At 36.8% G+C, this 26,193-nt stretch overlaps 1 protein-coding gene across 3 annotated transcripts in view; it reads left to right on the forward strand.

The window, feature by feature from the left end:
• The first annotated feature begins 1,100 nt into the window (after window positions 1-1,100).
• The window catches only part of LOC105047525 (golgin candidate 4), a 29,237-nt gene continuing 4,144 nt past the window's right edge, over window positions 1,101-26,193 (forward strand). For 2 of the 3 annotated variants that reach the window (XM_010926471.4, XM_073258994.1), the window contains exons 1-14: window positions 1,102-1,579; window positions 3,406-3,504; window positions 4,284-4,412; window positions 5,470-5,667; window positions 5,930-6,059; window positions 6,135-6,199; window positions 10,508-10,678; window positions 10,877-10,990; window positions 11,864-11,983; window positions 12,897-13,193; window positions 13,348-13,413; window positions 16,687-16,889; window positions 18,359-18,413; window positions 18,514-18,699. In XM_010926471.4, coding sequence (XP_010924773.2) covers window positions 1,361-1,579; window positions 3,406-3,504; window positions 4,284-4,412; window positions 5,470-5,667; window positions 5,930-6,059; window positions 6,135-6,199; window positions 10,508-10,678; window positions 10,877-10,990; window positions 11,864-11,983; window positions 12,897-13,193; window positions 13,348-13,413; window positions 16,687-16,889; window positions 18,359-18,413; window positions 18,514-18,699 — 2,052 coding nt within the window. In that variant the 5' untranslated portion in view covers window positions 1,102-1,360. Of the gene's footprint in view, window positions 1,580-3,405; window positions 3,505-4,283; window positions 4,413-5,469; window positions 5,668-5,929; window positions 6,060-6,134; window positions 6,200-10,507; window positions 10,679-10,876; window positions 10,991-11,863; window positions 11,984-12,896; window positions 13,194-13,347; window positions 13,414-16,686; window positions 16,890-18,358; window positions 18,414-18,513; window positions 18,700-26,193 lie in introns of all 3 variants that reach the window. The other variant, XM_010926472.4, reaches the window with a different exon arrangement.

The raw sequence follows: 26,193 nt of genomic DNA on the forward strand, positions 1-26,193 counted from the left end.
AGTTGTTACATCATTTGGGTCATCAAACGTATCCTATTTGATGAAGAGAATATCTAAAATTTACAATATCTTATGCCTCTTTTAATTTCATGAGCTTTCTTCTCCGTATGATACTTGATGCATGGTGAGTCAACGTGCATACTAGTAAAATTCATTTTAATTGATTTAATATTTTATTTTTGGTATCAAAACTCTATTCGGCCAAGCATGGGTCCCTTTAGATGTGTGATTGGCTCCAAAGTACGAATTAAGCTTCTCAATGGTCCTGTTTTGGAAGAAGTGGCTTTAACTCGGAGAGAATTGAAGTTATTTCAGTAAAGTAGGCTCCTATTCTATCCACTCACACCAAACCAAACCGCCCTTAATGGGGAGACAAAAAAATAAACTAACAATCAAAGATGTCAGGGTATTAGCAGACATAATCATGGCTCCTAACACTTTTTATTTTTTAATCATGCCCTACAAAACAAAAAAATTGAAGTTTGGATGCCAGCATACTAGGTTGGCTCTACTCAAAAAAAGAAAAAGAAGAAGAAAAAAAAAAGCTTACTAAGTTGGTGAATCCTTTGCTATGTATATGAAATGAATTAAAATCAAATTCCACCTTCACCTGAATTTGATCATCAATTTACAAGATCATAACCATCCACTCAATTCTATTTCTTCTAAATAAATCAAGTGCACTCATACACCGGAGGCATTTCAAATAATTATAACAGCTATGCAAGCTGTTATAATGAGTATTATTTTAAAAGATCCACAGTCCAAGTCAATCAAGACATGGGATCTTATATAAATTAATAACCTTTACTCTCATATCACTCAAAAAATTTATTCTTTTCTCATCACAAAAAGAAATCCTTTTCGTAGTTTAGCATGAACAAGTGTGGCAAGCCACATGACGTGCTCTATATATTCCCCATCCACATCACGCAATTTAACACGTTTTCTCCTCATCTCACCCTCTAGAAAAGGAACCTTCTCCCATAGCCAAGTGGACGCATGCTGTCGTAGCTTCCGCTCAACTCGCCACGTTTAATTGGGAGGGAAGCAAAACAACGTTGCTTGATTTTATTTTCATCATCTCGCGACCACAGCCTTCCGTGTCCGTGAAAGCGTAAACTCTTCTCGTCCCATCAACGAGATCCTTTTTTTTTTTTTTCTTTTTTCCAAGAAAAAAAAGGAAACAGTTAGACGCTTCTTCTCCCGGAACCCCATAAAAACGTTGGCACCGCCGGCCTTCCCTTCTCCAGATCCACCGACATCTCTTCGTCCTTCGTCGGGACCGCATTCTTGCCCGAGATTTCGTCTTCTTGATCTTTGGATTGGAAGGGTTCTGGGATCCGAGAAGGACTGGAGGATGCGGAATTCGATCGCGGCGTACAAGGAGAGCCTCTCCCGCATCGCCAGCGAGGTGCTGGACGACGAGGAAGAGCTCGAGATCACCCAACGTCGAGGGGCAATGGGGAAGGATTTGCCGGCTTCCGGGCGCCGGTTTTCTCGCCGGCGATCCGCCAGGTTTACGCCTCCAACTGGTTCGCCGGTCGCCAATGGAACTGATTCGGAGCCCCACGATGAGGTACAGTGACGGATTTCGGGAACCCTTTTACGAATTGTTTCGTTAGTAGGATGGTTTCGATTCCAGTTTGGGTGAATACTTGTTGTCCGTGGAATTATGGACCTTTATAACGAATTTGGGGCAAAAAAGGTGGACAGTCTATTGCTGATTTCAGGATAAGAAGTCATGCTTTAATATTTTAGAGCTGGTATGATTTATTCAAGTAGTTCAGCTTCAGGATCTCGACTTTGGTTTGAAAGCTCGGGCAAAAGAACCTGTTCTGAAAGTTCGGGAATTAGTAGCCACATCTACATACATTCAGATCTTTCTATCAGTATTAAAATTAGTATCCGGCATGAGAAACGAGATGGTTTTGCCGTCAATTCCTTTTTTTTTCCTCCCAAAAAAAAACAAAAGTCCTTAGTTCTTATATATGCATGATTGTTGTAAATGTTTAAAAGCTTAGGATGGTACAATCTGGTTTTGTATGGTGATTTCTCAAATTACAGAAAGGTGGTGCAAATTGATAAAAGTAGTAATATAAGCTCTTGCGAGCAATCTAGTTTGAAATATAACATCAATGATACTTGGGAGAAAGGTTTCTTCATGCCCGGGGTACTGTTTGGTAGTCTTTTGGGGAGTGAGGGTTGTAACTGGTAACTGATGACAAAGTTTTCAGAGTTGCACTTTTTTGTAACCCTTGAGAGATCTGGGTTTTCAGGAAATTTTGAGTAGTTTTTTCCTGTGCCATCTACTTCAAAGTTGGGGTAATCAAGTTGTGTCTTGCTTCATGCATGCAAGATAGAATGTTTGTGAAGCACTTATTTGTGTAGGACAGGCTTGTTTGCTATTCATGTGATTCGTGATGTTATCTGAATCATTCAGTTTAGACTTATCTCTGTAGACAAAGACGTTGGTATGTCGCTAGGGTAATAGTTTTGAAAAAGTAAATTCTTAAATATTAGAAAGATTTGATACCTACACACTTTTCACACTTTTACAAGCACCTGAGTTAATGTAGCAAACTTGTGTTTGTTACGGTGGGAAACTAGTACCCATGCCTCTACTTAGTTTCCGTGACAAGAAATGGCATGCAACTTCAAGAGCTCATTTGATCTCTTGATATGGTACTTTTGATAATTTGCGAAAACTTTCAGCTGTGACTGAGGTGGGAATTTCTGACTTGTAGATTGGTCTTAAGGAGGCCATAATTCTTCATATTTGGATTTGTCTTTTCCCACCTCCCAAGTTTAAAATTAGAATTTCAGCAAAAATAATTGAGAAGGTTGATGTCATGTTGATTTTACTCATATGGTCCAGTGTGTTGCATATCATGTATGTTGATAATTAATCATCAAGAAGTAGCAGCTCGGATCCTCAACTATCTGGCACTATCTTTTTCTGATTAGTGGGATTTGTTGACTTATATATTGGTAGTATGGCTAGCTTTTTCCAATAAGAGACTGATGGCAAATCATTATCCTTTTGTCTTATATTATGATGAATGGTTACAAATAATGAATCAGGTAAGCTGGGTGGCTGGATAGATGTTTACATGATGAGTGCAGTTGGCTACTTGTTGCGGTAGTTGTCTCAAGAAATCATGTTTTGTTTACCACTATGTTTTGTATTAACAATCTATTGCTGTACCTGTGTGAAAATTGGGGTGATTTTGTGAGGGACTAAAGATATGCCCTCCAATTTCTGTTCCATTTACTCTGGGATTTGGTTGATAAGATCATGTTGGCTTTTTTTTAACTGCATATTAATTTTACGTTTAGCAATAGATTGCTATGTGTAATGATGCATCGCATGTGATAGTAATTAAACTATTCCTTTCATTGTAGATAGCAAAATACAAAGCAGATATCCAGAAGCTTCAAGCATCTGAAGCTGAAATTAAGGCACTTTCATTTAATTATGCTGCTATGTTGAAGGAGAAAGAGGTATGGTAATTGCACATTGTTCTTATTTTCTTCTCTGACTACAACTAACCTCTTTGCTTAATATCTATATGTCTTTTTTAGGTTCTCTCATCTTTTGTATCTGGATTTGCATGATTTGGTGCCTGTCAGTTGTTTGCACACTTTTTGCATCTCTGTTTTTCTTTGTGTATTTTTCCTTTGTCTTCAGCTTTAGGGGAAACAGAATTTCTTCTTATTTTTCATGCTTGACTTTGTAGCATATAATAGCTTGATGGTTTCTTATTGTTAGCACTTAGCTTTTTATTTCATGGGCTTAGGAAAATTGGTTTTTCAGTTCCTTATATCTTTTGGAAATTAATGTGTCTATGTGGTTGTTATAAATTTTTGCATCATTTTATATCATACAATAGTTTTGATGGCTTCTTATGGTTAGTTTTCTAATTCGAGGGATCCACAAAATTGATTTTTTAAAGTTCTTGATATCTGTTGGAATTATACATTCTATACTGATTATTGTAATTTTCTCTGGAGTTCCTCTAATGTATTGGGATTAGGTTTGTTAGACCAAGTTGAAATGTTGTTACTTTTTATTTATCATGGAAGATCTTTCTATCACCTCCCTTCAGGCTAGCATACCTTGTCTTCATTGATGGATGTACCATATTTTAACAAACAATCATTTCCAAAATTTTCACTTCAACCATTATCTTTTTTGATCGAAGTTCTTTAGTCAAAATGCAAAGTGAGACACAGTGATGTCTACATGTGCTCCATCTCATTTATCATGTCATACTTGACAGGAGCAACTTTCTAAACTGCATGAGGAAAATGGTTTATTGAGGAGAAATTTGGAGGCAAAAAATGCTCTTGGACATACATTAAAAGATGAGAGCCTTAAGACATTATCAAATAGTTCTAATGTGCTGAAGGTAATCTTTCCATGAATCATGTTTTATAGCACCTGGTGATTCAGTTCAGTAGCTTTAATAGACTAACTTGATAGGCTGGAAAATATTTAACCAGTCAATAACTAAATAAGACTTACTAAGAATGCTTATATGTGCCTCTACACTTTATTAATCAGTAGTACTTAAACTGTGCAATTTGTGCTGCCTGTTAGAATTTTGAATGTTTTGTGCAATTTGTGCAGCCTATCAAGTAAGCTGATAGGTCAAACTCTCTTCATCAACTCAGTTATTTTTTCATGATTTCTGGAGCTGTAGATCTACTTATTTATAATCCTTTGTTCGGTTGAATATAAGGATTCTTTACTTCGCACTTTGTAGCAGGTGCTTGCATGTAATCATTTTGAAGTTTGTTGCAACAGCCAAATCAACCTCCATTCTTCATAAATAGTCTTCTCTGGAAGTGGTCAAGAAAACTTAATGACTTGTTTCAAGATAGGTTGATGACCTTAGTACAGGGAAAATCAGTAAAAGGGATTCATAGAGTGAATTCCATTTGCTTATATAACAATTTTTTGTTCTTTCCATTGTCATGATCTAATTTGCATACAGTGAGAAGATCATGCAGGTGAATATGTGCATGTTCAAGTGTGTGTATATGCCTCCACTAGTGTTTGAATTGCACTGAGATAACATGTAAATTTGCATGACTGGACACCACATCACGGAAAACCTTTCCACTCCAACTCTCCTGCTCTCTCTCTCTCTCTCTCTCTCTCACAAATTTCCTTTGGCAAGTTGTGCTTATCTACTCTTTCTTGTTTTATTTTTTGGCCTGCAACTATTACTCAGATGGCTGCAGCCATCATATTCACATTGTTATGAAATCACCATTCTTCTGTCTTTACAACATTTTGTTTATTTTCAATATATGATCATTCAGTTGTTTCACGAAGATGCACATGATTGCCATTACAATGCTAATGGTGCAGCTTTAGTCTTTGAGATCATTATAGAAAATTTTAGCCTATAATCCCTTCATTTAGGCCATGATTGCTTATTCAGCTTGAGATATTTGCAGAACACAGCTGACAAATCACCCGTCAGACAACAGCGACATACAGCTCAAGAAAATTCTCATTCTCCCAGAAACCATGCAACAAAAGATGATGTCTCCAAACAGGATGGATACTGCAATGGGGTTATGCAACCAAATCAATTTGATGCAATGCAAGAAAAAAGGGAGCTGAAATTTGCAAAGTCACAGGGCAGAAGGAAGGTACTCACCACAGTGTTTCTTTCTTAACTCTCATCAACTACTGTATACTATTCAGTTATGGTAATTGGCTATAGATAATCTTCTAATGGATGTATGGAAACAATATATGACAGGAAGCTTGCTACAAGTGGTTGATATTTATTTGACTTTTTGACAAGATAATATTCATCCAATATTTTCTTGATGCATGCGTGTGTCATGTACTTCAATTGTTTAGTATATAATGAATTTACATGATTTTAGGAAATTGATCATATTGTAGGAACACCCACTTGAAGAAAACAGGTCTTTGCCAGCAATACAGGCTAGTCTTGAGTCTGAAATCAAACAACTAAGATCACAACTTGACAACGAGCATGAGAATGCAGCAATCATGAAGCAGAAGTTACAAGGTATTGTCTTGTGATAGTTTGTGCACATAATTCCTCCATTATTTAATCTCATTTCTGATATTTTACTTTATTCAGAGGAGCATCAGCTGAATGAATCTTCTTTGAGGGAACTCCATGATTTAAAGATGGACAAGGAGAAGGTGAGTTCTATAGTTTGAACTTCCAGTAAGAAGTTTGAGCATTATATGTACTGTCTTTTTGTCTTTTGCCAGCATTTGTTTTAGTCTGTCCAACATAACTTAAAGGTTGTTGGGCAATTCATTTTGTCCTTTATGTTCATTGTGCAGATTCAACATAGTTCACAGCTAATGGGTTGGCAAGGATTTCTGATACATGTTTATGACAACTTTATTATTCCTCTGGCAACTTAATGCTGAATTTCTTAGTCTCCTTTGTATGAAAGTACCATTAAACTCGACTTTGACAGCTCTGTGGTAACCAAGGTTTGACTATGATGGACTACCTTTTCTTTGAGATGCAAAAAAATGTCTCAAGGTTCCTAGAATATACAAGGGTCAGTGAAGTAAATGAAGCCACACTTCAACTTCATCAGTTCATGCTTTAAAAGACTTTAAAGATGAGAGTTTAATTAGCAGGTGCAAAGGTAGACTATTTTACCACCATGAATTTGGCTTGAGGGACAATTTTCTGCTACTGTAGGCTGGTGTATCTTGCTAGGAAGCTTAATAGATTTTCAATGATGGAAAATTTTTCAATTGTAGTTCTGCAAAGTGTGAACTCTCTTATAGGTTGGCTAGCATGCACATTATTTTTTTATTTTTTTTGGTGTGGAACAATTCCCCTTCTTGGTCAAATTAATTCCTTTGTATCCTGTTCCCTTTTATTAGAACCATGTGCTCTTACCATTTTGAATTCAAATAAGAAAAGTGCCATTATTTTCTCAAGTTCCATTAAATATTTCTCAAGGTTGCTTTTATATTAGAATTAAGAGTGAGAAATATATGCAGCTTCTTCCTCTTGCTGCTATGCACCCCATATGCCCGTTGAACTTGTTTATGGAAGTTGTCTTTTTTTTTTTCATATGTGCTTCCTTTCCATTTTGCCATCCTTTCTTATTTCTTTTCTTTGCTTTCTAGTTCTCTTTGTTGCATGATTTCCAGATCTTGGAAGCGCTTTTGAGTATGCAAGTGAGAAACAGGTCATATAAAATGCACATGATTATGTGAGGTGCATTTTTTTTTCAGAGAAGTGAGAACACAAACACAGAGAGAACCATTAAATTGTCTTTCCAAGAGCATTGTCCTGGAACCATCTAATGCAATGGGGAAATATGTTTTTTGTGACAGTATGTTACTATTCCTTATTTCCTTACAAATAAGAAGACATGTTCGTGGTGAGCAAGGCAGATCCCTTCTATATAGCATCAACTTTTTGGACTTTTATACATTCATCAACATTTTGAAATTTTTAAAACTGTTTCTCAACCAGCTACCAACCTCTTGCGAGTTGATTTTAGATTCTTAGCTAAGCAACTTTTGGCCGAGAGAGGGGCTTGCCTTAAAACATAGAGGACTGGTTAGAAAGGTAGACTAGTTGCTTGCCACAATGGATAGGAAGGTGGATACTGGTGTCAGGTTTGCAATAACCGTATCTAGTCTGGACTATATAACTGGAAAGATAACACAATTTCATGAGCAGGTGATAACAAATTACCTGCTTGCAGATATGACTCAAATTTTGCCATTTACTTTGAGATTTCTTCTATCATTTGTTCATGTAATATGCCTTGTATGCTTTATTGCATCTTATTGTTCCCCCTTCTTTGGGGGTCTGCCAATTATCAGTAATCTGATGGTTGCTGAACTCCTGTGCTTCTGGAACTTTGTTCCTTCAAATCACTTCTTTTGAGAGTCCTTAGCTCCATTGACTTGCTAATGAATAATGAATGTTTATACACTTGTAAATCTTCTCTCTATTTGGTTTGCATCAGCTTGAACAAACAGTGCTCTTGCATTATATTGTTGCATACACACGTTGCATCACCAATTGGCTCCATCAATATGTTGATCTAAATTTCTTGCAGTATATTATTACCAAAATCATAAGCCACTAATTTTTGGCATGTGTAATGCATGTGAAATAAAATTGGTTAAATGCACTATCCTCTTTATTGTAGTTCTTTCTTGTCTCTCACTCTATATTCATCACATTCTAGGGACAAATAGGCTGAATGTAAGCACAAATGAAGAAAGGTTTTTATTAATCAATGCATTTGAGAGCATGGGAATAAAGATGAGTGGTTGGATGATTCAACCCTATGTTCAAACATCTCTAATGCATCCCGCTTGTATTATAACAGTTCCCTGATGATGGTGAGCATATAAAGATAATTCAACTTAAGTAAGCCTTAGTTCCAAACTGGTTGGGGTTAGCTACATAATTCCTTTTCCTCTGTTCCACTCTAGTTAGGGCCATACTTTCTAAAAGATGTAGAGATATCATATCCTTTCTTACACTTTATTCTATGTGATTTCAATCTACTGCTATCTCTCTTTCATTTTACATGTATCAAATCGATCCTTCGTACTAGTGCATTACTTGGCTACGTTGTACATATCCAAACTATCCAAGTTGTCATTCTCTCAATTTGTTCTTACTCGGTGCTATCTCTATATTTGTATGAATGATTTCTTTTCTGATTCTTTCTTGTATTACCATATATCCATTTTAATATTCTCATTTCAACCATATTCATCTCATGTATATATTTTATAACTACACAACATTCTATACCATAAGGCATAACTGGTTGTATGGTTGTCTGATAAAATTTTCTTGTCAACTTGGTAGGCATCTACGGTTACACAGAATCCCAATTGTATTTTTCGATTTTATGTAATATACTTTAATTCTATGGATAACATCCTTGTTAATCTCCACTTATGAATAATGAATCCTCGATATCGAAAATGATTACTTTTAGAAACTTCATGATCCTCTATTTTTATTCTTTCTTCATCTTTTTTTTTGATTTACTAAGCTACATTCTATATATTCCATCTTGGTCGTACTTAACTTAAAACCCTTAGATTATAACTCAATTCTCCATAATTCCAACTTACGACTAACCCCAACTTTAGTTTCATTTACTAAGACTATATCATTCGCAAAAAGTATGCATCAAAAAATATCATCTTGAATATGCCTACTAAGCTCATCCATAACTAGTGCAAAAAGGAAAGGACTTAGAGCAGATCCTTGGTGTAAACCTATTGTGATTAGAAAATCACTAATATTATCACGAGTAGTTCTCACACTAGTAACTACTTATGTTAAGCTATGTAATAAAAACTCCTTCCTTTTCTAACACCCATCATAAGACTTTTTTAGGGACTCTATCATATGCTTTCTCCAAATCAATAAAAGCCATATTAAAATCTTGTCTCTTCTATCTATATTTCTCCATTAGCCTCTGAAGGAGAAAATGGCTTCCATAGTTGACCTTCCGGGTATATAACCAAATTGGTTGTTTGATATGGTTGGGTCACAGATCACTCTATGCTTAATCACCCTTTTCCAAAGTTTTATAGTATGGCTCACAAGTTTACATGAGTTTAATATTATGATAGAATAATTTTGAATATCACATTTATTCTTATTTGGTACTATAATAATGTTCTTCTATTCATCAGGCATTTTTTTGGTTTTTAAAATCTAATTAAATATGTAACTAAGTAATTCCCACGTCACCTAAATGTTTCAAAACCTTAATGGGGATTCCATTAGATCTAATCATTTTTCCTTATTTTATCTCTCTTCATAGCCTCCTTTATCTCATATACTCTGATTCGATATGTATATTTAATATTTTTATCCTTAATGGGACTAGTAAAGTATCCTCAATCATTTATATGACTTTCTAAGGATATCTTATCAAAATAGCTTCATCTTTTTTTGATCTCATCCTCCTTAGTCAAAATTTTTGTTTTTCATCTTTGATGTATTTAACCTGAGTCAAGTCTTTAGTTTCTCTTTCTCTTAGCCTTGCAATCTTATAATATCTTTCTCCCCATCCTTAGGTTTCCTTGCAGTATAACTTTTCATGTGCCTTTAATTTGGCCTCTTGTAACATCTTTTTAGCTTTGCTCTTAGCCACCTTGTAGTTTTCATATGGTTCTTTGTTCCTACATTTAGGTAGTCTTCTATAGCACACTCTTGTAGCCTTAACATTATAAAAGACATATATGTAAAGTTACATTTAACTGAACATGCAAAGATGCCATTATAAAAGAAAGGTCTCTTGTGTATATACAGAAATGTATGTATTTCTGAGGATTTGTGCGGATGTATATTTTATGCTTTTAGGAATGCCAGATCTGATAACATATATGCCCGATTTCTTGTATCTTTTTTCTGGATTATATTGTTTTTCTAATTTTTATCTCTCTTTTCTCTATCAAATGGTGGTCTTTGTACTTAATTGGCAGATTTTGATTGAGATGAAAGAGTTGCACAAAGAATTGAATGAGAAGATATCAGAATTAAGACAACTGCAAGCAGAGTTGAGCATGAGTGATGTCAGAGAAGAGTCAAATGAATCTCCGGAGAGTTTGAAAAATGTGATCAGGACTTTAGAGAAGGAAAATGCAAAATTGAAGGTTGATACACACAAACTTCTTTAGTGTAATGTGCTTCAGGTCATCTAATTGTGCTTTTATACATCCTTTATTTACTAGTGCTCTTGGATCAGTTTTTTCATGTTTCAAATGACTTAGTTGATGGCATTGATCTGAATATCTTTTATTGAATACACGAGTCCTTCCAAATTTCTTCATTTAACTGATATCTTTGTGTAGGTAGAGAAGAATGAACTTGAAGCAAATCTACAACTTTGCATGACAAGTGCATCTGAAAAAAATGATGCTGATGATCTGGACTCTCAGAATAGGAAGTCAAGTACCTCACATGAGGTAGTCCTTATTTATGCTTTTTGGTGGTTATTATGGGTTAATGAGTGAGAACTAGCAGCCAAACTTTTGAGATGGTCTAAATGTTACTCATGCATGATGTCAGACTGTTTCACATGTTAGAAATATCTTTATAGAAATCATCGATACTTGTCACAACTTTCTGCAGCTAATATGATGGCATGACAACAATGTGGTGTTTGACTATGTCAATTCTACTTTTGTCATTCATTGCTACCTGGGGTCATATATGATGTCAGTGTGTGGCCATTGACAATCTACTTTCATGTTCGTGTTGTCTCCTTACATTCTTTTTAGATACTTTCATGAATATCTGAGATCAAATACTTAATATAGACTGCTATTGATCTTGTTGGAAAATAATGATAAAATCTCAGCTCTCTACCTGTACAATTTAGTGTTTTACCACTTTAAGCTTCTTCTGATACTGAAATCCCCAACTTTATTCCTTATTTTCACTAAAATACATCCTTAATAATGCTACTTTTCTGTCCCTGCCCTCTCCATCGCTTACATTGTATGATCACTGACATTTTTATCTGTAATACTGTGTTATAGAATTATTTTGTAGGTCCTTCATGACCTTGGACTGATTTTCAGATCACAATCAAAATCATTTCAATGTGTCATTCACCTCCTTATTTCTTTTGAAGATTCCTTTTTAACTACTTGTTTATCTAAGTGGGAGCTGCTGTATCGTGTTATGGACATATGTATCTCTACTTATAAGGAAACAGGATAATATTGCATATCACAAAGTAGGAAGTCTGATATTCTGTTCTTATCATAGTGATAATGCACAATTAAAGGAAGAGGATACTCAAGACTAGCATCTTTTTGCTTGTAATGTTGAAGGTGACGGAAGAGATGTCTCTGTCAACAAAGAAGCTAGAGGGAGCATTAAAAGACACATGTAAAGAACGAGACATAGCATTGCACGAATTGGCCCGGCTTAAACAGCACTTATTAGAGAAGGTAATTGTTTCCTTTAACCTTTCCATTTAGAAGTTTACACATCTAGGAGACCATCTGGTCACTTACGACCGTTAAGGTCATTGTCGAAAAACTCTCAATAATAGTTCACCGCAGTGCTTTTTTAATTGTTTTTTGATATGTCTGTACCAATAGGGAAATATATACTGGGAATTTGATGATTCCGACTTCTCAGACTAACTGTACATGGATGTTTGAAATAAATGGCCAAAATTACTGTTCATCGATGTGATTGTGTGAGTATGAATATGTTGAGTTCTCTAGAAATGTCTGTACAGATCAATGTCTTTTCAAAAGGTATGCATATTAACTTATCTAAACCTTTCTTTTGTGATAAGCATGTTCTGCATTCTATAATCTGGACCATCAGTATTATTTTATTCATGTCAGAATAAATCACTTTGATTCAGATTCTCTAGGTCTGAAAATGTATTTGATAATAGTGATGGTCTTGTAGGCTTGAGTTGCAGCGCATCATATCAGACAATTTTGCTTTTTTGGTCATGTAGAAACATGTTATAAGAAATGTTAAGATATGTAATGGTCATCCTGCTAACGGAATTCTTTGGGCTCATTTGGGCTTATATTAGATGAATTACTGTTTTTTGGAAAAGGCTTTATAAGATCAAGTGCTAAACATTTCTCCAAACAGTTTGCTTCATAATCAACAATTCTGGTTTTTATTGTTTTATGCACTTATCTGTCTTGTTTGAAGCTTCTACATATACAAATTGAATTTTAATGCATCATTTAGTTTAATGCTGGCTAAGCTGATGCCTGGTGAAATATGATTGTACACTTGAGTGAGTGCCGGGGGGGGGGGGGGTAAGGTGGCGAGAGGAAATAAACAAGAAACAAAATACACTCTGGTTAAAACGACTATGGTATTTTCTAGGAACTTGAAGATTCAGATAAGATGGATGAGGACAGCAAAATCATTGAGGAACTTCGGGCAAATTGTGAATATCAAAGAGCTCAGATACTGCAGTTTGAGAAGGTGTTAAAGCAGGAAACAGCAAAGAAAGAGGAGATCAAAAAGATCAAAAGTGATGAACTTCACAAATCAAATCAAATGATTAATGATCTGCAGCAAAAACTTGCAAACTGTATGAGCACAGTTCAATCAAAAGATCTTGAATTGCTGAAACTTCAAACTGCCCTTGGCCAGTACTATGCTGAAAGTGAAGCGAAGGTAAGTGTAACATATTTCTATCTCATGCTTCACAGAGGTTTCACGTTGTATTTTTAGGTACCTTGAACATTAAAGTGTAATTTCTGTCAATGCTAAAGCAATCATTTATTAGACTAGATTATTGATGTTTGATTTTCGTCGACATCATTAATAGGAGCGGTTAGGAAGAGATTTGGCTATGGCAAAAGAAGAATCAACTAAACTTTCTGAATTTTTAAAGGTAAGATTTATTTCAACCCTTCTTTCATATATTTTAACAAGTCATTGGTTAACTTCTGAAATATTTATTTTGTCTCTTTATAAATGAAAGGCACAGTCTGTTCCTATAGATCGATATGTATCCCATTCTTTGGACAAGTTGTGAGTAGGATTTCAGTTATAATATGTAATTAAGTGCTTCAGTATGTTTCCCACCTCTACATGTACTATAATAGCCAAATTTGCAGATGGGAGGCACCTCAATGTTTAAAGATACATACATCATGCACAGATACATAGATGCATACATACATATATGTGTGTGTATGTTTCGTTTTACCTCCATAGGAACAGTTCACCTTTTCTTTTCAATTTCTAAGATGCATATGGCGCAGCTTGAACTTCGAGATAACAAGTTCTCAAGAATTGAAATTATAAAAATTTCTGTTTAAGTTAGCATGATGTAGGTCAACTGCAGCTCTGAGCTTCAAAGCTGTGATACAGATTCCAACATGAGATTTTATATTGATGCTATCCTCTTATCTTAATATATTCATGAACATGAACCTTAAGAATGTACTATTATCCCATTGACTTTGGTTGGCTACCTGATTCTTAGAAGATGATTCATCAAAGGGCAAATGACCATGATTTGGAATTTGGAAAGCATCTCTAATTTTATTTTGGTTACCTCCGTCCAAGCTTTCTTTGATTTACCAATTTGAACTTAAAAGCCTGCATTCTTATTGCTTACTGACTCAAGTATTTTCTTTGTTGAACCCTTACTATGTAAGTAATACATAAGCATCTATTTCATGAAATGATGCTTTAAGGTACATGATATAGGCAGACAACATGGCTGTTATGATATTACTAGTGCATCATTCATTTTTCACCCCCCATATGTCAATGGGGGTGGGAACGCTTAACACGTCTTGGTCGTCATCATGGATGCATGTGTGAAAATATAAGGCTGGAATCCAGCCAAGCCACGCCACATCCTTGCCCAAGCCCAGCTTGGAATTTTTTTAGGGCTTTGGGCTTGCCGAAGCATAAAGAGATTTTTCCAGGTTAGGTTGGAGCCCGACCTGAGCCTGATTAGAAGGTTCAACCTAAACTGAACCCAAGTGGCTCGACTTGACCCTGACATGGTGGATGACATGTGCAGATGAGGGCCTGGGTGTGGCAGATAATGGTGGCAGCATGGTTGTCTGAGCAGCCGAGGATGTTGTGGAGGTGATAGTCAAATCGGAGCCAGTCAATGTTGATGGGACTGTAGAGCCAGTCATTGGAGGGGAACTTCCGGTGGCAGAAGTGACCGTGGAGGGCGACGAAGTTTCTTGGCAAGGAGGCCTCTATGTTGGATCTGTTATGGAGGTCTGTGTTTCAACATTCTGTCATTGATTGCCTCCTCTTGTTGATCATAGGATGAATCTCAATCTCCCTGCCCCTTCCGTCTTCTCGATCTCAAACCTCAATCCCACTTCCTCAAGGCCCTCAGAAACTCTAAAACCAGGGGAAGGAATCTTTGGTTTGGAAACCCTAAAACTAGAAGGTATCCATGGCAGAGGTGAGGATGGAGCTAATCCAGCAGGTGGAACAATCGAAGAGATGAGAGCAAGGATGGCGTGGTTGTCTAAGAGAATCTTGGTCAGATTCAACTAGATTGGGGGAGAAGAAGGGAATGGAGAGGTCGTTGAGAGCACGGCAAGCATTGCTGCAAGAGGCTGTGGTGGAGGGTTAGAAGGGGTGCAGTATTTTGGGGTGATCTTCTTGTGGCTTAATCTCATGGGTGGCAATGTCCTTGATGGGAAGAAGAGGTATTTCCCTTGGCTTCACAATGAGTGGAGGGGGGGGGGGGGGGGGGGGGCGGGGGGGTGGGGGTAGTGGGTTAGGAAATTCGGGATAAGCGGGTGGCTCGAGCCAAGTTAGGCTCTGGTCCAAACTGGGGGCTCAGCTTTTAGTTGGGCCTCGAGCCTGGCTTGGGCCCGGCCGAGTTCTATTTGGGTTCTAGAAGCTAGATGTAAATCCGACTTGAATTTTTCAGGCCAAGTCAAAGTACAACCGGAAGCCTGCCCTGCACAAGCCCATTTCCAAGTCTGGTTACATATGAATGTAGGGGTATGTTTAATGCCTTTTGAAAATCTAAATATAATATGTGCAAACAAACACATGTAATATGTATGTGATACCAACCATATCCATATAAATGTATGCAGTCTGATAATATCGAACTTTGCTTGAGGCATGATGAGAAAGTAATGCGAAAAGTATCTTTGTTTATTCCTTCCATGCATTTGTCTCGTCTAGGAAAACTTTACCGTGCTAGGATAGGGTTGACTAGAATCCATCGTGCTTCTTAGGGCCTTAACATTATTGTGGGTAATTATCATAGGTAGGAACTTTTCATTGCTGATTACTTTGTCATGAGCAAGATCTGTACTGATAGCTAGTGCAACTGTTTCAAAGAGACTGAGACCATGGGCACTTGCTAGCTGACAATATTACTGGATTTTTCTTGCTTTATTTCATTGGCATCGACAAGATTTGCAGTTTCCTGGACTCGGACCTCAAAATCAGAATTCAAATGGTGATGATGTATGACCACTCATGGATAAAAGCCATGATGTAAATGGCTTTTGCTGAGTCATTGGCTTTGAGTTGTCACTTCTATTTGTCAAAGAAGGTTTAATTCATTGCAAGAGACTTAAAGTGAGGGATAACTGTTTTGTTCATTTTCCCCCCTCTTAATCCTTCCCTGATCAACTTTGTGGGTTTGCTTCATGTTAGGTTTGGAGAATCTCATTTAAAGGAACTTTTGGGACTGTCTATTTGCCAGTATGTCAGTGGAATATTTCTATATAATCTGGTGCAGTCATTAGAGCTGGCTCATGTCCATCCTGGAGGTAGCTTTATGATGTCAAGGCATTTCATTGTCACTGGGAAAATATAATCCATTATATGAGAGCTTATTTTGGTTTTTTTTTTTCAACTAAAAATTTGTTATCAATGATTATAGAATCCTTATGCTCTACCTTTTTAGTCTGAGCACCAAGATGTAAAGTTCAGCTAATTCTTGTGTATACTATTGACTTACCTGGATTGCATGAACAATGGCATGGGGTCTTTCTGCCCTGGATTATGCGAAGCTGTGATACTCATTATTTTATATTGCAGGCTGCTATCTTCAAAAGCTTCATGTTATTTTCCTCATCAAAGTTCCTTCAATGCTGTTTTTGCTGTTTATGCACTAATATTATTGGATTGTTTTTTTTTTTTTTTTGCTGTCTTTTAGGTTGCAAACCAAGGGCTGGAAATGTCAAATAGAGAAAAAGAAGAGATGGCTGCTAAACTTATGCAAGCTGAAAGGATGTTATCGGAGTCCAAATGCTCCATACAGAAGCTTGAGGAGGACAATTCGAAATTACGCTGTGCACTTGAACAAAGTATGACAAGACTAAATAGGATGTCACTGGATTCGGATAACTATGTGGACAGGTAACTTCTTTGGCCTTGTTTTCTAGTCATTTACATGGTCATTTTTTTGAACAAGTTGCTCATTTACTCCTGCAGTAAGTTGGTTGAATGATTGGTCCTCATTTGATGGGTCTAGCTTCATAGTTTTGTTGACTGATGGCAATTTTGAGTTTGTAATTCCCGGCTCCTCTTACAAGGATTGATTACTTGGGCCAACCCCAATGAACAGGTTCCCATCATATTGTATTGGAACGATGTGCAGGTCAGAGAGCTTGCAGGTTGGTCTTTGGGAGAAAGAGGATCAGATGTTATTTTGTTTTCATATGTGCAAAATCCTTATGCCTGCAGTCTCTCTCTGTCTCTCTCCATGTAACAAAATAGGCAATAGAAACCACCTTAGTTAAATTTGAAGATTTGAATTATATTGTATTCGCAATGTGCAATTCAGTGCCTTCAAATAGTTACTGTTTCAACTGCTTTTGTACAAGATTTTCCGAACTTACTAGTAAGTAGAATATGTCGCATCTAAAAAGCTTCGTTCACCTCTCTTGCCTACCTACCTGCCAAACTATTAAAGGCCTTGAAACATGAATAAGCAACACTGTTTTTTGGTAACCTGTTCTGTTTATATTGTGAACACCGTTTGGAGGTCTTTTAATTGATCCAAACAGTGGTATCAAGAAAGGCACCTTTAACCACTCACCTGTGGAGTAAATTTTTCTAAGTCTTCTGCTTCCAATTTATTAGAAATTTATATATGGACCTGGTTATTACAGATCCTAATTCCACCATGTGACTTGCAATTTATTGCTTATTCCATATTGGGTTCAGAGAAGGAGGCCAATTGTCATGAATATTTTTCTTTTAATCATTATAATGAATATATGCTCTATTCAGGCATTTGATTGGAAGGACAGTTCAGTTTTGCATCACCATTGTTTCATTCATTCTTGACTTTTAGAAGTTAGATCCAAGCTTCCTGGCAATTAGATTTTTCTTCTGATCCAGCTACACAATTGCCTGATTTATTTGGATGAATATATTTTTTTACGAAATTGATGGATCATTGCAATTGTTATCTGTGGATAAGCCAGCATATCTTGATCAATGTGGTGTTGGATCTTCTCACGTGTTTATATTAGACTATGACTGTAGGATATTTCCTTGTTTTAGACTTTTATTCAACTTTCTCACTGTGATGTTTTTATTTTCTTGTCTGGATAGATATAATTTTGCTGAATTCAGTGAGAGGACTTATATTCTTGTAATGCATAGTCTTCATTATTGCAATTGTCATTCTGCAAATAAGCCAACATATCTGGACAAATGTACTGCTGGATTATCTGTCTTGACTAAATTTTAGATTGTGACTGTAGGATATTTTCTTGTTTTAGAATTCCTTCAAATGTCTCTGCAGTATATTTATTTTCTTTTCTCTAGGGCAAATTGAGCAACAAAACTCAAAAATGGTGGATGTTGATGTCTGGCAGGCGCATTGTGATCAAATTGCTAGTGACATATTTTCAGAGGAATCACAGCAAAGAGGTAATTAATTCTCTAATTGAGCAGATAATTTGTACTAGTTGGATCTATTCACCCTTCCAAAGATGGCCATGACTGATTTGTGAAATTTCGAGATTGCCAGGTGCTGGATCTTATGGTTCGCATGCTGGGCTTTTCTGAGGAAGAGAAGCAAAGAATAGGCTTTGCTCAACATTCTGCAGGTAAAGGTGTTGTTCGAGGTGTCCTTGGTCTACCAGGACGCCTTGTTGGAGGCATCTTTGGAGGAAGCTCACCCAAAGCATCCTCTCATATACCTTCCGAAAACCAGGTTAGTTTTTATTTCACACCTTTGAACTCTTCTTCATGATTCCCATCCTCATTTACTCTAAACAAAAGGGATTTTCAGTTGATTATAATTAAAGTTTATTGGCAGTTCCAGACTTTCATACATTTGCTTTTGCAAAGTCGCTATATTGTCTTGGATGGGTTGAAATGGGTTAGGTCTGCTGGTATTCCGAACAGCCTAGGTATGCTGTTGGGCATCATTGCTACCACCAGTCTACATGGTTGAGAGTTAGCATGACACTAAAATAAATATCATGCTTGTGCTTGCATGCCATGGCATTCAATCACGTGGATTAACAACTTCAGTTATCTGAAATTCTGAACAATATCTAGGCTGTTTACACTACAAGAAATTTGATTTTTTACGATGAAATTTTTTTATCGCTAAAAATCATATTTTCGTCGCTAAAAGTATTTGCGACGAAATATATCGTCGCTAAAAATTTGTAGAGAAAGCCTCGTAGCAAAAGATCTTAGCGACGAAACTATTTTATTTCGTCACAAAAAATAGTAAACCTAGACGACGAAGTTATGTGCTGTATTAGCGACGAAAATATTTTGTCGCAAGAGCTTAAATTTTGTCGCTAAAATTGCAACGAAAAATAATTTCGTCGCTAAATATTGTGATTAAAAAAAAATATTCTCTTATTTTTTGTGACGAAAACGAAATTCGTCGTAAAACTTAGCGACGGATTTCGTCGCAAAAAAATTTGTCGCAATAATTGCGACGAAAAAAATGTTCGTTGCTATAATTGTGACAAAAAAAAAATTTCGTCGTTATAAGGCGACGAAATAAAAAAATTCGTCGCCATAATTGCGACGAAATAAAAAAATCGTCACCATAATTGCGACGAAATAAAAATTTCATCGTAAAAAGATAAAATTTTTAGCGACGAAACTATTTTTTCGTCGCAAAAATAGCAACGAAATAATTTCGTCGCAATAATTGCGACAAAAAAAATATTCGTTGCTATAATTGCGACGAAAAAAAAATTTCGTCGCTATAATGGCGACGAAATAAAAATTTCGTCGCTAGAAGGGCGACGAAATAAAAAAATTCATCGCCATAATTGCGACGAAATAAAAATTTCGTCGCAAAAAGTTAAAATTTTTAGCGACGAAACTATTTTTTCGTCGCAAAAATAGCAACGAAATAAAAAATTTGTCGCAATGAATAATAAAAATTTTACTTTTTTGGGTTCACAATTTTTTTTGCGACGAAATTAATATTTCGTCGCTAAAATAAATTTTGGATAAAAAATAAAATTTTTATTTTTTTTCAAAAAAAATCTGCTCAAATACAAATTCGCTGATCAAACATATTTTAAATAAACAGTATATTAATACAATAAAAATATTCTAAGTCAAAAGACCAATTTCAAGTATCAAAAAGTTTCATAACCATCTTTGTCATATACAAAAATATAAGTCCATACACCATTTTAAATTTAAAATAACTACAAACTAGGTATGATCTGACTCGTTGGCCTCGTTCCCTTCTCCAGCGTCGATCCCTAACCCGATATGTGTCGCGATGGTGGTGCAGAGGCGGCATCATGTGACTGTAGAGGTGTTAACTCAGAAGCATCAATACCGAGCCGTCCCGCCATCGCAGCTACGATCCTCTCGACGTCTGACTACGATTCATCCAGTAACTAATCTGATCTTGCATCATGCTCATGGATGTCCTAACTGCCTCTGGCACCGATGCATCATCAGACCGGCCGGATGACGAACTGCGTGATTTTTTGGACCACATGCTATGACCAGATCCTAGCTGCTGCCCGAGGACGGTATCCAAAATCGTATCATCTGTCATCAAACAAACCTGCTGCGATCCAGTATCACCGTCAGATCCCACCTCCCTCGTCGTTGCTCTCTCAATTCTAACATTTTTTCCTTCACAATAAACCAAATAAAATCATAAATTTTTTTCAAACTCTTTAAAAGTATTCAAAATGTAGAGTAATGATACTTACATGACATGCCTCGCCTCCTCGGTCACGAACTCGCCACTCTTGTTTTGATAGAATTTAGCATAGGCGTCGACTCCGGATAGTCCCTATTCAAACAAAAAAAAAAAAAAAAAAGATATCAAAATAATATAAATATTTAATAAGAAGTTACAAAGTATGATTGCAAATGTAGTTACGTACCATCCTCTTCATTTCCTGTGCAAAAGAGGCACTTCCTTGCGTGTGAATAGAATCAATCTTACTCCTATTCACCTTATTCGCTCCGATCGTCGCTACAAAATACATACAATTATAACCAATAAAGGACATAACAAAATTAAAAAAACTTGAAATACTAGACATACCTGAAATGCCTCACTTCCAAAATGCTCACATAACCACCGCCAATCGTCACTAGACCCAGCCCAATTTCTGTATGGCTGGGTCACAGGATCAATCCCTTCGCTGCAGCTCATTGCAGTATTTATGAAGCCTACATCGCGATCTCTGTATCTATTTGCAGCCATTTTGAGAATACATGCCGTCACTTCTTCGTCAGTGCAATCCTCGAAGTCAATATTATCCTACACAGTAATCATACCAAAAAGCAAATACATGAAATTATTCATATAATAAAAAATTTATTTATATAACCAAAAATAATATGGATCATGTAATGATATGCAAGACATCCAAATTTAATTCTTACCTTGATGTGAGAGACTAGAGCATCACGGTATCGAGGAGCTACATGCTTGAAACTTTCAGCAGCCCACGAAAAATGATTCCACATATACAAACTGATCTCATTTGCGATGATACTAGCCTCTGTGCCAACCGGATGATCTCGAAATATCTGTACCTTCGGTTTTTCATTGTGTGTATGCACATATTTTTCCAAAACAAGACCCTACTAGGACCACGCACTGCACGTCGATGCTGTGTTCCTACATGTAAAAATTGGTGAAATGAACATATATCATGTATCACTAAATGCATATAAAAAAAAATATATATGGTTTATAAATTGATAGAGATGTACCTGTAAGGGGATGATGCTGTGGTACCATGACCTCCGGCGGCAAGCTCTGGCTGAGCACTAGTCTGCTCTGTGGACTCGGGCAACTGAGTCTCATCTAAATCCTCTGACTCATAATGCAAAATGCTAAAGTGAGGATGTGTATCATCAAGCGGAGCCTGCTTCCTACCCCGTGAATGTCTACGTCCAGGACCAGTCATGATGCTGCAATGATTAAAATAATTTAAATCAGTACGTAATCAAAAAAACTCAAGTATTACATGATATAACAAAAAAAAAAAAATTAAATTACTTATTCATATTAATTATTGTTCTCAGATTCTGAACTCGTGTCCATATAGTCATCTTCGACGGGAGTCATAGAAGACTTCGACCCTGAAGTGCTATCATCATCGTCGTTAATGAAGTCATTATTGGATCGTGCTCGTGCCCGTGCCCTTATCGACGATCCAACAATAGAAACATCCTCAGGTTCATAGTCGTCTCTTTGTAATTGTCCTATGTCAATCGTATCATCTGGCACTAATATGTTATCTAGTGCTTGCATTTGATATGCTTCTTTTCAATAATTGCACAGACTTCATTCTCAAGATGTTCATCGTTCGGGCATGTGAAAAGTGCAGGATCAAACAAATGCCTATGCTGAGCCCTTATTGCAACTCGCCAAGGCTCTTTCATTTTGTTATCTTCAATATACCACACTAGTCTTGCTTGCTTTGCAAAAATATAAGGATCACTTTCATACCATACATGACCAGTGTGGACATTGACGAGTTGAGGATCTATAACAATTGGCCTGTGTCGTCTAAGTCATACCATCGACACTTGAATAACACAATCCGTCGAAGACCACTATATCTCAACTCTATAATCTCATGCAGAACACCAAAAAAATCTATTATTTCACCCTTGTGCTCGCCCTCCACGCTTATTCCACAATTCTGTGTGGTTCGATCGCGATCGCGATTTTTCGTTAAGAATCGCACACCATTGACTATGCATGCTGAATATACTGATACACGTCTGTCAGGTTTTCGTGCAAGTGCAGCTAAGTCATTACTGATACAGTTAGGATTGTCTATACGTAGCTGAGCTATCTACAATTAAAAGAACAATAAGCAGGTTAAATTTGACAAAATAAATACTATATAAACAAACTTTTAATTATGGATGAACATGAACATAACTTACCCGTTCGTCAAACCATGATGCGAATTGATTCCTATGTCGTGCCGCTGCTAATGTAGGATTACTTCTTCTGAGCTCACTTTCGTGTTCTCTGAAGTGATACAGTAATACCATGTATATTTTAATTTAGAGTCCACGTACATTCATTGATATATCAACAAATAAAAATTAAATGTATATACTCACATCATGTACGCTTCTACCTCTCGCAATTGTTTAGCACATACCAATGCATGTCATCCGTTTCTTGTGGTGTCAACATTCGAAAATTTTTTTACCATATGGTCGGGCAACATTGGAGAACACGGACAATCCATCGGTCAGAATCTCTCAACATCGATATTCCGTTGTGGCCTTGTAAATTTGGTCTCCACTCGTCGAAGGTACATAGAGCAGAATGTCAGACATTCATTCATAACATGTGCATCTGCTATTGAACCTTCAGGCCGTGCTTTGTTAGTGACGGCACTCTTGTATTCACGCATCTCCCTATTCAATAAATTATCAATTGATATCACATATAATAAGAATACAATAATGAATAATAAATATTACAATATCATGCAATTACCTTTCAATTGGGTACATCCATCTTGTATGTATTGGCCCACCCAATCTAGCCTCATGTGGAAGATGAACAGAAAGATGTACATGATATCAAAGAAGGCGGGAGGGAATATCATCTCGAGCTTACAGAGAGTAATGATAATCTTCTTCTCCAATATGTCGATCTGACTTCGTCTCAATGTCTTCGCACATAAGTCCCGAAAATAAGTTCCCAGATCAAGTAACGCATCACACACATTATCCGGCAACAATCCGCGCAAACCAACTGGGAACACATGCTGTAGAAGTACATGACAATCATGACTTTTCATCCCGACGATCTTCCCATCTTTCGACTTGATGCACCGTTTCAAGTTTGAGGCGTATCCATTAGGAAACCTCACTGATCTCAAATATGAAAGAAATTGATTTCTCTCTCTTCGATTCAGTGTATAACATGCCAATGGCTTCACAGCCTATCCCCTTGTCGAATCAAATGTAATTCCTTTCTAATCCGCATATCCTCTAAGTCAAGACGAGCCTTCACGGTATCCTTCGTTTTTCCTTCGATATTGAGAATGGTATAAAATACATTATCAAATATATTCTTTTCAATATGCATGACGTCAAGATTATGTCGAAGAAGAAGCGTTTTTCAATATGGAAGATCAAACAACTTGCTCTTTTTTCTTCAATTTTCGATACTTGTTCGCACCCCTACTTGGCTGGCCAGACCCTTACCAAATATGACATCCTGTGGGTTGGGCAACTGATTTAAAATATTGTCCGTAGATCAGAATCTTGGCTGCGCACGTCGTTCATGCTTGCCATTGAACTTAAGACTTCTCCTCCATCTATGATCATCTGGCAAGAAACGTCGATGGCCGGTAAAACAAATCTTTCCATGAATACAGTCCGATGTAATATCATCGTTACAAGTTGGGCATGCTTTATATCCTTTTGTACACCATCCAGAAATATCGCCATATGCAGGAAAATCGTTAACTGTCCAAAGCAGTGCTGCATGCATACGAAAGATGCCTCCTGCAACATGATCATATGTTTCGCATCCTTCTTCCCACAAATATTGTAACTCTTCGATCAACGGCTCTAAAAATATGTCATGTCTCTTCCAGGGGCATGGGGACCCGGGATCAACATGGCCAATAGATTAAAAGGTGATTTCATGCACTTCCATGGTGGTAAATTATAAGGAAATACCATAACAGGCCACATACTATAAGCAGTACTAAGATTACCATATGGATTAAATCCGTCTGTTGCCAACCCTAGCTGACATTTCGTGAATCAGCTGCAAACCATGGATGTTCACGATCAAAATGTTTCCACGCATCTCCATCTGATGGATGTCTCATGACATCATCGTCCATATTGTTTACCTCCTTATGCCATCGCATGTCACAAGCAGTATGCCTCGACATGAACAATCGACGCAATCATGGTGTAATCGGAAAGTACCGCAAAATCTTGCATGGTATTTTCTTTTTTTCTTATCCTTACCACGACTTTCTTTCCATCTGCTTGAATGACAAATTGGACATGCTTGTAGATCTTGTTTATCTTTCCGAAATAGAACACAATCATTGGACATGCCTGTATCTTTTCACAGCGTAGGCCCAAGTCATCGACTCCCAAACCGAGTCCTTTCAATAATTTTTTGGCTTCATAATGACTTGACGGAAGTAACTCTCCCTCTGGCAGTAAGTCCTTCAAAAATTTGAGCAACCAATTAAACGAGTTGTTTGACCACTTACCAAGTGTCTTCATGTGTAATAACTTTATTACGGCGGACAACAGAGAGTACTTCTTACAACCAGGATAAACATCACTTTATGCATCTCTTAATAGATGCTCGAATCTATCATTTATAGATATATTACTGTCCTCTTCAGCTTCTTGTCTCGGAATGGAATGTTGATGTTCTGCTCTCGCTTCTACATTTACTTCAAATAATTTCGGATGAAGATCTTCTAAAATTTCTCTATCTTCTTCACCAAGTGTTTGTCTTTCACGACTGCATGATCCACCGATTGACGACGGATTTATGGGACTCCTGGACAACATGTTCGAGCTAGTCGGCAAATCTTCACCATGACAAGTCCATCTCTTGTAAGTCACATCTATACCGTATTCGTATAAATGATTCTGAATGTCCGATAAGGTACATCAAAATAAATTCCTACATCGACGACATGGACAACGAGCTTTTCCATCTTCTCTAGTATGATTGGACGCCACATTCATAAAAGTCGTCACACCCGTAATATACTCGGGACAGAACTTATCACGCAATGACATCCAACCACGATCCATACCTACATATTTATGATGCAAACTATACAATCAATTTTATGTAATAATAGTTGACTAACGCCTTATATCTCCTACCTATAGGGTGATGGTCCTATTCCATTCAGGAACGTAAGAATTTAATATTGCAATACATGTCTTGTATACCAAAAAAATTTCGACAGCATTTCGACGCAGTTCTCCAGATACACAAGCATTAAAATTATGCTATGTATCCAGAGAACATGATCGAAAATACCGACAAAACTCTGTGATATAGAAGCACATGTATTGCAATAATAAATTCATTCACGTGCCCAAACTGTCCACGAGGACAATTCGAGAAGTGTGTAAAGCACCAATATTTTTTTCATAAAAAAAAATATTGGTTTATGCACGCTATCCTCGAACGAAAATTCTAAGGCTTATAAATTTGTTA

Source organism: Elaeis guineensis, chromosome 6 (genome assembly GCF_000442705.2).
Source record: "Elaeis guineensis isolate ETL-2024a chromosome 6, EG11, whole genome shotgun sequence".
NCBI lineage: Eukaryota > Viridiplantae > Streptophyta > Magnoliopsida > Arecales > Arecaceae > Elaeis > Elaeis guineensis.